This window comes from Danio rerio, chromosome 24, assembly GCF_049306965.1.
Source record: "Danio rerio strain Tuebingen ecotype United States chromosome 24, GRCz12tu, whole genome shotgun sequence".
Lineage (NCBI taxonomy): Eukaryota > Metazoa > Chordata > Actinopteri > Cypriniformes > Danionidae > Danio > Danio rerio.
Window position 1 is genome coordinate 30,017,397 of NC_133199.1, and position 13,110 is coordinate 30,030,506.

Sequence of the window (13,110 nt, forward strand, 5' to 3'; positions counted from 1 at the left end):
AATAAGGTTAACTAGGCAGGTTAGGGTAATTAAGCAAGTTGCTGTATCAAGATAGTTTGTTCTGTAGACTATCGAAAAATATATAACTTAAAGGGGCTTAAAATTTTGACCTTAAAATGGTTTTTAAAAAATTTAAAACTGTTTTTCTCTTTAAATTATTACAGTTCTTCCATGGTTACTGCTGTAAACAAAGCAGCTTAGCTAGTATTTAGTGTGCATAATATAGAGATAATCTACAAAAAAAAGTTACATCTAAACTTATCTGAAATTAGTGGGCTCCCCTTATAGATAATTATACAGTAAATATACCCCCCACCCCACCCCCCAAATCCAGTAGAATTTTTATTAAGTTTCAACCATACGCCTCACATTATAGAAAATCAATAGATGAGCAACTATATAGAAATAATGTATTACCAGTAGATGTTTAATGTAGCTTTTAACAACACTAAAGTCTTAACAGTACAATCTTTTTTAATGTTCTATTTATGCAGTATGAAGCGAACAAAGTAGAATATCTGCACATATAAATATATTATAGATAGTTATTTTGTAAAATATAAAAGCAGTATGCAGTATAATGTATTAATACTTTTCTTCTAAATGTTTGCTGACAAAATATTTTTAATTATTATAAATATTTTTTATTAGAAAAATCCTAAAAGGTGATCAATTAAAGCAAAAATTATTACAAAAGCAAAAACATTTGGAGCAAATACCTGCTGTTCTATTTTCTAGCCAGTCGACCAGTGCATCTATAGTATAAATTAAATTAATGGAGAATCTCTTATTGTTACATTGGTGTACTTACATCCTGAGTGGTCTTACAGTATGAGTATGACTACAATGAAAACGGTGACCGGGTGGTTCTGGGCAGGGGAACGTATGGAGTGGTCTACGCAGGGAGAGACCTGAGCAATCAGGTGCGCATTGCCATCAAGGAGATCCCTGAGAGAGACAGCAGGTGAGAGACTTGAGTCAAACCCATCTAAAAAAATAACAACAACAGCTAAACAAAAACAGCATAGAAGATCACCAGCATGCCAGCATGTTGTGTTTTGGATTCTGGTATTTTTATCAGGTGGTGATAGTTCATCCAAAATTCAAATTGGGAAATCATGCACTTACCCACATGTTTTTAAAACCTTTATGAGTTTCTTTCAACTATGGAACATAAAACAGAGTTTTGAAATGTTTTCTTTTGCGTAACAAGCTGCAGTGTTGCTTGTTTTCAATTGTTTTTTTTTAAATTACATGTACAACAGTTGTCTGTCATATGGGTTTATAAATGTTTTAACAGTCCTTTTATTAAGTTAAAATATGCTAAAACAAAAGATAAATATATTAGAATAAAAATAATAAAAATTATATATATATATATATATATATATAGTATAGTATAGTTATATATACTTTAACAGCACATTTAAAAAATTTTAAAACATGTTTCACTCATTAATAATTGTTAATAAGAAGTTGCTAATCAAATACAAATGAATAAGCAATGTTTTTAGATGGTCTTTAGATGGTCTTTTCAGCAGGCAAAAGTAAATAAAGATATTTTTTTTCAGATGTACTTCTGCAATACTAATCCATGTGATGCATTCAGGTATTCCCAACCACTGCATGAGGAAATCGCCCTTCACAAGTACCTAAAACACAGAAACATAGTTCAGTACCTGGGCTCAGTGTCAGAGGATGGTTATATCAAGATCTTCATGGAGCAGGTCCCTGGAGGTACATGTGCAGATATTAAATGAATAATCTAGTATGTCTTTTCAGCTTTAAATTTAATGTTTTTTTTCCCCACAGGAAGTCTGTCAGCATTGTTGCGTTCAAAGTGGGGTCCTTTGAAAGAAGCCACCATAATCTTTTACACTCGGCAGATCCTGGAAGGCATTCGTTATTTGCATGAAAACCAAATAGTTCATCGGGATATCAAAGTAAGAGCTGGCACAAATGAGTTGGATCTGTACTACTGGTCAAAAGTTTGGGATCAGTAGGAGTTTACAATATTTTTTAGCCTTTTCTGCTTAGAACACTCAAAAATGATGTTTGCTGTTTGTTTAAATTACTTAATATGAAAACAACACAATTCTTGAGTTTTTGTATAAACAACTTAATTGTTTAATGTTCAGACCATTTAAATATGTAAAAACTATTCAGTTGAGCTCAATTCTTTCATGTTGTTGCAACACAAATTGATCGTGTGGGACCCAACCTTTTTATAGTGAAGCTGTAAGCAAAAAAACAGCAAAAATTGTAGATATTGTGAAATATTATTATGTTTTCTTATTGAATGTAGTTTCAAGCTGAATTATAATTACTCCAGTGTCACGTGATCCTTCAGAAACTATTATAATATGATGATCTGCTGCTCATGAAACACTTCTTGTTATTTTCCTCATTGTTGATATTGTTGGGCTGCTTCATATAATTGTGGAAACTAAAAATGCACTACAAAACAACCACTAAAATGTTATTTATCAAGGACTTATTGAATTCTTCAAGCATAAAAAAGGTTTTATTAAAAAAAAAAATTATTTGAACTTTATTTTATCAAAAAATTCTGAACAGTAAAATGTAGCAGAGAAAATTGTTTTCATCATTGACAATTATTAATGACAATTATTATTAATGAGTGACCTCCAATAATAATTGATCATAAAAGAGCAGCCAAATAACACATAATAATGACGTCTGGAGGATCATGAGACAGGAGTAGCTTTGAATCACAGCAATTTATTTCCTTCAAACTGCATTTAATCAAAAAACTCTTGTTTTAAATTGCAATAATATTTCACAACTTCTTTACAGTATTTTTGAGTGAATAAATTCACCCTTGTTACATAATAGGCTTCTTTAAAAATAATAATAATAATGATGGTCACACTTTACAATAAGGTTTCATTAGTTAATGTTAATAAAAGTTAATGTATTTACTTACATGAACTAAGTATGGCCAATACTTATACAGCATTTATTAATCACAGTTCAACATTAACTAATGCATTATTACCATCCAAATTCAATTTGGTTTACATTACTTAAAGCAGTGTGAGTTAACATGAACGAACAACTGTATTTTCATTAACTAACGTTAGCTAATATCAACAAATACTAAAGTAAATGTATTGTTCATTGTTTGTTCGTGTTAGTAAATGCATTAACTAACATTAACTAATACACATTGTAAAGTGTATCAGAATAATAGTAAATAAATACTTTTGAGCAGTAGCGTATATTCCAATGTTGACTATCTATTTTTCTACAGGGAGACAATGTCTTAGTCAACACTTACAGTGGCGTGTTGAAAATCTCCGACTTCGGCACGTCAAAGAGACTGGCTGGAGTCAATCCCTGCACTGAGACCTTCACTGGTAACTCTTTCACTTTTGTTTATTTGTTAGGTAAAGAATTTGACCCTCTGGGTTTTTCATTTGACCTGTGCTGTGTGTCCTGAATCATCATACAGTCTGCTGGTCTTGCCTTGTCAGGGTTTTTGGGTTAAGTTAAAGTTCAGTCTCTCATTAGCCCTGCCAAACAGCATCTGAGGAAGTTCCAATCCCCCTCTTTCAGTGTCTAGCACCTACTCTTTTCATTCAGAATGTATTAAAGGGACAGTTTGATCAAAAATGGTAATTAGATATTCATTTACTTAATCTCAAGCTGTTACATTGCATCTACATGCCAACTAATTCTCATCAGATTATAAGTACACTGTTAGATTGGGGTTAGTGTTAGTGTAAGTTGACATGTACCTGCAAAGATTCTTATAGTCGGTTAAATGTCTGTTGAAGAAGCAGTATCAACATATATTAAGCAGACAGTCTACTAATATTCAGATGGATCATCAAAAAAAAGTGTTACCAATCATTTTTTTCTTCAGTAGAATAAAAAAGTTTTTTTTGCAGAATCTGAGGTTCTTGGTGATTCATAAGATGTAAGTTAGCAGTTACTGCACTTTGAGAAAAACAACAACAGCAAAACAAGATATATAACTTTGGCTCCTGATAATTCAATTACAGTAGCTCTTATAAAGCAAAAAAGTTCTGTGTAGCAGCAGGAGCCCTAGATATTAATTTTGCCTGACTTTTTTTGGAATCTCAAAGTTGTTTACTTGCATTTTATGAACAACCAAAAAAAACGTAAATAAAAAAAATCTTCTTTATTGTTTGCTAAAGAAAAATACTCAAAATCATATTGGTTGACCTGAGGGCAAATTAATTAACAGTAAATTATAATTTTTGGGGTAAAATAACCCATTATTAAATAAATAATTTCAGAACTTTTACAGTGTCCACTTTACATGTTAATATAGTAGTTACCTAGTTAACTGGGTAAAGTTGTCAAGTGCTGAGTAATTATTGTGTATGCTTTAGCTATGGTACGGCAGCAATATTTCTTGATAATTAAGAGTATATTTCCTAGACATATTGACCTAGAACAGGGGTGGGCAAACTCGGTCCTGGAGGGCCGGTGTCCTGCACGGTTGGGCTCCAACCCTAATCAAACACACCTGCTTATAGATTTCTAGTGATCTTGCAGACACTGATTAGCTTGTTCAGGTGTGTTTGATTAGGGTTACAGCTAAACTGTGTAGGACACCGGCCCTCCAGGACTGAGTTTGCCCACCTCTGACCAAGAACATTACAACTTTTCATTTTCTGTCTGTCTGATGTACCTACAGAAGTGTCAAGCTTTATATTAGAAGATATCAAAGCTCTTTTTTTATTTTTTTGGAGACAGTCCTTGCTGCAGCTCGCAGCTTGATGTTGTACTAGACCAGGTCAACTACGTAATGAACGATCGCCTACTACTCCCCCTACCCTAAACCCAACCATCACAGTAGCATGGGTGTTATCTTAGTGGGCGATACAATGTCCACTACATAATGGGCCTGGTCCAGTACGTCATCATGGTTACACACTACAGCGAGGACATCTTGTTTTATTCTTGAGTGAGATGCTAATGGTCTAATATGATTTTTATGATCTATGCTAAGCTAAGCTAAAAGTGACCCCCCCCCCTCCAGACCTGGAGATCAGCTGAATTGATAAAAAATGGTAAAACTTAACTTTTACCTCTAACCTGTAAAATGAGCCTATGTCCAAAAAAGTGGACTCTTCCTTTAAGCAGGATAATGTACATCCAGACTGTTGTTTACTCAATATAAAGCCCTTTAGTCTTTTATACAACAACACAACCGGCTTGATGTGCATTATCCCTTACTTAAAATACCTGTAATGGCAAAAAAATAATAAGTTTTCACGAAAAGTTATATTAATTCCTTATTAAAAGTTTAATATCTAAAATATCCAAAAATAGTGTTCGGCCAGCTGGCAAACCAAACCGCTGTCATGAACCGGTTCACCTTTCCTGGGCTTAGATAACCCTTATTTCCTGACAGTGTTGTTTTCAGCACTGCGAGTGATTACGACTGCTCATCACTGGTAACCTGAGAATGTCTCCTGTGGGAGAGTAATTAGATTAGCATAGCGTCTGCGACAGGAGTGTGTTTGTGTTTCATTAGTGAGCGCTGAAGCATCAGGGCAGGTGCGCTCATCCTCAGCACTTCTGCTCTCCGTCTTTTATTTAGTTTTTCCTGTCACAAGCGCATTCTTGCCTAATGACGGTTTGCTTGCAAATTTGTGTCCAGGCACCTTGCAGTATATGGCCCCTGAGATCATCGATAAGGGACCCAGAGGTTATGGGGCCCCTGCTGACATCTGGTCTTTGGGCTGCACCATCATTGAGATGGCGACAGGCAAACCTCCTTTCCATGAGCTGGGAGAGCCACAGGCCGCCATGTTTAAGGTATTAATGAAGATTGTTAAGAATGCATGCAACGTATAGCAGCTTGAGTTTTATATAAAGATTGAAAGCGACATTAAAAACCATAAACATATATAAATACTGTAGCAACTTATAAGTCATGTTGAACAGTTATTATAGTGTTGAAGTAGTTTTAAAATAGTTAAATTGTTATAAATTTAACTGAATCATTAAATTTATGTTGTTTTTTTAATTGTGCAGGGGTCCATTTCAGAAAAACCATCGTTAGCCAACCAAGGTCGCAAGTTCCGTTGTTACAAACATAGTTCGTTGAGTTGGCATTTCCCAAATCTGTTGTTCCAACAAACATTTGCAAACTGCATCTCAAACTTGTACACTTGCAGCTACACCTCTAGAGCTATAGTTAGAAGCAGAGTTCTTGGCTGTTTTCTATTCCCAGTTATCTCGCCTATGACCCATTCCTTTAAAACTTTCTAACATTTAAACTTGAAATTATTAAAAAAAAAATACATTAAAGTAATCTCTCTTGCATGTTATTCACTTTCAAAGTAGTTTTACAGTTCAATTTTTAGTGATCTTCATATTGACAATTGTGTACCCTTCGTAGTGCACTTTGAAAACATTTATGCCATTTTGAAGGACAGCATAACGAAAGCTATAGGTGACCAATTATTTAAAAGTGATATTTATGCTACGTCTCCAAAGCAAAAAATATATAGCATACATTAATGATTTTAATTTATAGTAGGTTATTTATTAATAAATGTACAGTATCTGTAGCCTACTGTACTGTATATGACATGGGCCTATTGGTTAGAACATTTCTGCAGTGGTTTGAATGAGTCGAATTGTAAAAAATAAAATATTAAATAAAAAATAAATAATAATAATTATTATTAAGTATTATTTTTTTCATTTGTTAATAAACAGCCTGCTGTAAATTAGGCCTACAACCATTAAGGATTCATATATGAGATTGGAATACATGTTAGCTTAGTGATTTTAAATGGATTCTTCAATCCTAAATGGAATAACATTTTTAAAGGAAACATACTGTAGGTACTAAATATGTCGAGTACATACATTTCAATTATTTTAATTTCAATGAGTGCATCCAAAACTAATTGTGGTTTTTTTATGCATGTGTGTAAAACAATGTAATTTGCACAAAAAATATGGGTTTCTTTTTAAAAGAAGTAGTTTAGAGTGTCATTATGGATGTTTTATGTCATAACTAATGTTGTTCAAACGATGAATCTGCGACAGAGAAACTACAATTTTGGGAAACTCATCACTACATCGTTCTTTTCCCAAATGATGCATCGTACTATGATAGTTCAGCCTCGAGTTTCATTGTTGTTTGAGAAATGCACCCCAGTTAATTTTGCTGCAAGTATACAGTTAAAGTCAGAACTATTAGCCCCCCCTTATTTATTTAATATTTCTCAAATTATGTTTAACAGAGCAAGGACATTTTCACAGTATGTCTGATAATGTTTTTTTTCTTCTGGAGAAAGTCTTATTTGTTTTATTTCGACTAAAATAAAATTTTATTTTTGAAATTTAATTTTTTTAAAAACATTTTAAGAACTAAATCATTAGCCCCTATAGCTATTTTATTTCAATAGTCTACTGAACAAGCCGTTGTTTTACAATAACAATTACCCTACCCTAGCCTGCCCAGTTAACCTAATTAACCTAGTTACGCCTGTTAATGTTACTTTAAGCTGTATAGAAGTGTCTAAAAATATCTAGTAAAATATTATTTACTGTCATCATGGCAAAGATAAAAAAATCAGTTATTAGAAATGGGTTATTAAAACTATTATGTTTAGAAATGTGGTAAAAAAAATATGCTCTCCATTAAACAAAAATTGGGGAAAAAATAAACGGGAACTGATAATTGTATATGTGTAATCCTATAAATTTTAAATAGTTCAAATACAAAATGTTTGCAATATAATTACATTAATTAAATATCAAAATATAATGGTATAATTAAGTGTCTGTAATTTATAGTTTTTTATGCTTTAAATATAATTTAATATACTTAAGAAAAATTCCATTTAGTGTAAATACTAAGATATTTACCATTTATTTTATAAAGGATAATTCTATAAATATTTATTAATTCAAAAAAACTAAATAAAATAAATTTATTTTTTTTTAAATAAAAAAATATGGATCATTTCAGTCCGATTTTATTAAATTAGAGAAACACATTACTTTTTGCATGTTGTTTTGTGTTGTTTTGCAGTTCATTCCACTGTGGCGACTCCAGATTAATAAAGGGACTAAGCCGAAAAGAAAATGAATTAATGAATATTATATATATATATATATATATATATATATAAAAATATTCTTTTTTTTTTTTTTTTTTTTAAGAAAAAATATAATCATGTCAAATAAAATATTGTTGTAAAATATAGTACATTGTTCTTTAATCTTAATAGACTTATTCATCTTATAGGGCATCTTAAAAGGATATTAATCAAATTTCTAATTAAACCTCATCTCCTCCATTCCTCTTCTCTTTTGCATCAGGTGGGCATGTTTAAGATCCATCCGGAGATCCCGGAGTCTCTTTCGTCGGAGGCAAAATCCTTCATCCTGTCCAGCTTTGAGCCTGATCCCAATAAACGAGCAATGGCCGGCGACCTGCTCAAAGACCCCTTCCTGCGGCAGAACATCAAAGGCAAGAAGAACAAGATCGCTTTCAAACCCTCAGGTAACGTTTCTGACCAAAACAAACACACTTTTCATCTGCAGTGAGTGTGTTTACATGCACATTCTTAACCTGATTATCCTTAATAAACCAACAATGTACTGGATTATTTATTGGGCTATGTAGTGGTTGTGCAAACCTGTTTACACATTTTCTTTTATCAGTATGATCATAAATGCTTTACAATGATAGTTTATAGTTCATAAAATAGTCCATCCAAATATGAAAAAGTTCTGTCATCATTTACTCAACCTTCAATTCTTTGAACACAAAAAAAATATTGTAAAAAAATGTGTAAATCTGTAAGATTTGACATCCATATTATTTGTTTTTCCTATGGAAGTCAATTACAGGATTTCATTTTTTTCAAAATATCTTCTTTTGTGTTCAACAGAAGAAAAAAAATTTATAACCACTTGAGGTTGAGCAAGTTGTCATTTTTTGTGTGAACTATCCCTTTAATGTACTTTCTGTGGGTTTACTGAAGTGCGTATATATGATATGTGACAGAAAAAGTGTTTTGCAGTAACTTAGGGGAGGAAATATACACTCTAATAGATGCTTTGCTGAACCAAAGACTTATAAAAATGTATTCTCGTCTCATGCAGTTTGAAGTTGTTCAAAACTCGAAGCTAGTATTGAGATTTTTGTAGCTTTGTATGCTTTTAGCATTTTAGCATTAGCTTTTAGCAAGCTTTGAATGTCATTCTTTCATTCATTTTCCTTCAGCTTAGTCCCTGATTTATCAGGGGTCACCAGAGCAAAATGAACCCCCAGCTTTGAGTGTCTGTCATTATATTTTATAAAGTCATATACCCTAACTTTTAAAATCTTTTTTAATAATATATACTAGGGCTGCACAATAAAACGTTTCAGCATCGATATTGCAATGTGCAAATCCCCAATAGTCACATCGCAGGATCTGCAATGCCAGTTATGTTTAAGTTCAGTTTTATTTTACTCATTTATTTGGAAAATTTAGTTTTGAGTCACATTGTGTGGGGTCACTGTGAAGTTTAACCTTATTAGAGTAAAAGTATTTCATTTGATTGTTTGCTTTGTTTTTCAGGCCTGTGACTGGCCTATGAGATTTCACATGTATTTTTAAACCATTTGTGTATAAGAATTTATAACATCTGTAGTATTATCAAAAAATAATAGTAGTTATTTTTAATAAAATGAAGACTATATGCAGTGTTATTTATTCACATTTGATTCATTTCCCCACCCAAATACAGTTAGACTCTCCAAAAAACACTATCTGTTTGATTCATGCAGATTATTTGTTCTACAAAATCAATATAAGACTATGAATTCTTTCCAAATTAATCTATTTAAGTCATCATTTTTTCAATATCATGCAGCCCTCATATAAACTATAATTGTGTACAGGTTACTATAGACTGCCTGAGAACATGCAACACTCACTTTGTCTGTCAAGCAAGAGAGCAAAGTCTATTTATTTCACTGCAGTGAAAATGTTCTTTTTGAAAGTCTAAAAGACGTAACAGAAAGTTATGTTTTTGTCATCAGAAGGTTGCTAGGCAACAGAGGCACGCATATTCAAAGGCACATGAATGGGTAGACGAGGCTGAAATGCATGCAGTGATTTTATGGCCATTTAAGGTACAAATACTCAGAACTGATTTGTGTTTTGTAATTTTAATAAAATGACAATGTTAGAATGAAAATCACACACATACACACACACACATTTACAAAAGTCAGGCTACTATAGTCTTATACAGAGATAGACATGCAAATTGTTACATTTTGTTTGTCATTGCTGGAAAATAATCTCTTACAGAGATCTGTTATGGCAATATATGCAAATGACACATATGACATACAAGTTCATATTTGGATTTCACATGTATCAAATATAAGTCAAATGTTAAACTACACTAGTGACTATTTTTGCAGTATTTCAAATATGTTGCATATATGTAATGTGTTCATATAAGGCCATATATGAATGAGCAATATTACTCTCGTAGCAGCACGATATGGCTGTATATCAGCACTGGTGGGAGGAGTACTTTGGCACGAGGCCGCAAGTCAAGTGCCTTAGTGTCTCACCAGTGACGATATACAGCTATATCACAGTGCTACAAGTGTGATATTGCATTTATACAACAATTTGAAAGCATAATCATGTGTATAAAAAAGAAAATCAAAGACGAGAGTCTAAAAACCATTTTGTACGAGGAACTACTTTACATTTATTCGCATCTGCAGCTGACATCAGAACAGCAGAAACCATTGCCAGTTCACAAACGTCACTTTAGAGCTAGTATTTGAATGATTTTCTAGCGTAATATCTAAAGTGATGACAAAGAGGTGATTATTTTGCTGACATTTTAAGATTATTAGGCTGAACGGCATGAAATGCCATCAGTCTATAGACATTTCCCAGTATTTCCCTGTTGCAATCGGGACATTACAATAATTAACCCCGAAAAAGCCAAAGCAGCACAAACACTACTGTAGTGTTTGCGATAAGGAAAAACACTAAACACATACAGGCATTTCTCGTTCTTTCTTTTTACTGAACTAGTCTGCAGTAGCAAAAACAGAAATTTAATTAAAAACAAACAGAGGGCAAACAAAAAAGTAACTTAGGCTTATACAAAGAGTGGCCAACACAAAATACATACATTCCTGATATGTGAGTCTCATCTCACACTCCATACAATACAAATTACTCCATTACTATGCTATAAATACACCACTACAACATACAGAAGAGAAAGATCGACTTAGAAAGTCACTTACTGTACCTAATTTAGAATGATTTGATCAGCTGTAGTTTGTAGTTTTATGCTGAGTTTTTCTCCTGTGAGGGCTTATTATGCAGTTTCTGTCACCATCTTATGGATGGACATTGTTAACCATCTTTGCTCTGCTCAGTATGACTAGCTAATACAGCCGAGACGCTGTATCTGCAAAATGATCAATATCTTAAAATAGGCACTATCCTTATAAATAAACTTCATAGATGCAATCTAAACAGCTACATTCTCACCTATAAAAGCCTCAAAAGTGCATTATGTTGTCCAACAGCTGCAATATTTGTCAAACTGTAGTCCTCTGCTCGCCACTCGTGGAACCACTCAGGAATACACAAGAGTGAAGAGGTTGTCTGATATTGCAATATATCACACAGCTATTAGCAAATTAGATTCGAAAGCCAGACAGAACTGTTGTATATATATATATATATATATATATATATATATATATATATATATATATATATATATATATATATATATATATATATATATAATGGATAAATATACCTAATATATTTGAACATATACAGTATGTACATATTTATAATTGAGTAACAATTAAAAAAAAAAAAAGCGACCCCATTTGCAATATTTCAAAAAGCATGTTGCTTATATGACATTTATATATGTAGAATCCAAATATGAACTTATATGTGATATATCTAGTGGCTTGCATGTGAACCTGCTCAATAATGCTCTTATCTCCTGGTCATATCTATGGTGTGCAAGGCATTTTGGGTGTCGTGAGAGAGACCGTTTTGCTGGCAAACACACAGAGCTGTCGAATTCCCCCCACAGTGCAGCATTCCTGCATCTCTCCTCTGTCTGGGAGACTGAAACAGGCCTGAACTGCCCTCAGCCGGACGGATGCTTGCTGGCCAGATTGAGCTTACACTAGAAAAGTGTGTGCACATGCTGTCCATGAAGCACATTCTCAGGGTGTGGTGTTTCACACACAAACATACGCTGGGCTTTCTCAGAAAACATTCCGGGTTTCACTTTGACACTTGCCAGAAGATAATAACAGTAGTGAGTGACGAATGCTTGAAAGCTGTCAACTGCTAAGCAAATATATTGTCTTGTTTCAATAAGTAGTGAGCAGATTAATGTGAGCGTGTTGACAAGCCGATGGGATGATACTCTAATTATAAAACCGTGTACAGTAGTACACTTTTATTTATTTAAAAGAAGAAGTTAGCTCTCCTGGGACATTTGAATTACTATTCAAATATTTCCTGACTGATGATAAACAGAGCAAGACATTTTGAGTGTTTCCTATTATATTTGTCTTCTGAAAAAAAAGTCTTTATTTCTTTAGGGTATCTTAAATCATTTTGAGGTCAATATTATTAGTCCCGCTTTAGACTTTTTTTTTTTATTGGCTACAGAACAAACTACTGCCTCCACAGCCATATCACCCTGTAGCCCAAGACCCTGAACTAAGCAGGGTTGAGTCAGTACCTGGATGGGAGACCACATTGTTGTTGGAAGTGGTGTTAGTGAGGCGAGCTGGGGGTGCTCAATATGTTATCTGTGTGAGTCATAATGCCCCAGTATAGTAAAGGGGACACCATACTGTCAGTGAGCGTAAAGAATAGGGTTTTAATTAGGGCTGGGCGATCTGACCTAAAATCTAAATCACGATTAATTGATTAACATTTTAACTCGATCACGATTGATGAATAATTATTTTATTTATTTATTTATTTATTTTTTGCCCTCATAGTTCACTGATATTTACTTGTGAGAGATCGTTAAATGAAAGGTGCATTATTTGATTTTAAAAGAATT

At 33.1% G+C, this 13,110-nt stretch overlaps 1 protein-coding gene across 16 annotated transcripts in view; it reads left to right on the forward strand.

The window, feature by feature from the left end:
• Positions 1-13,110, forward strand: part of map3k15 (mitogen-activated protein kinase kinase kinase 15) — an 81,951-nt gene that overhangs the window by 28,900 nt on the left and 39,941 nt on the right. For all 16 annotated transcript variants that reach the window (XM_073940827.1, XM_073940820.1, XM_073940822.1 and 13 more), the window contains 6 exons: positions 831-964; positions 1,610-1,737; positions 1,813-1,943; positions 3,275-3,380; positions 5,660-5,817; positions 8,344-8,527. In XM_073940827.1, the coding sequence (XP_073796928.1) occupies positions 831-964; positions 1,610-1,737; positions 1,813-1,943; positions 3,275-3,380; positions 5,660-5,817; positions 8,344-8,527 (841 nt within the window). The remainder of the gene's footprint in view (positions 1-830; positions 965-1,609; positions 1,738-1,812; positions 1,944-3,274; positions 3,381-5,659; positions 5,818-8,343; positions 8,528-13,110) is intronic.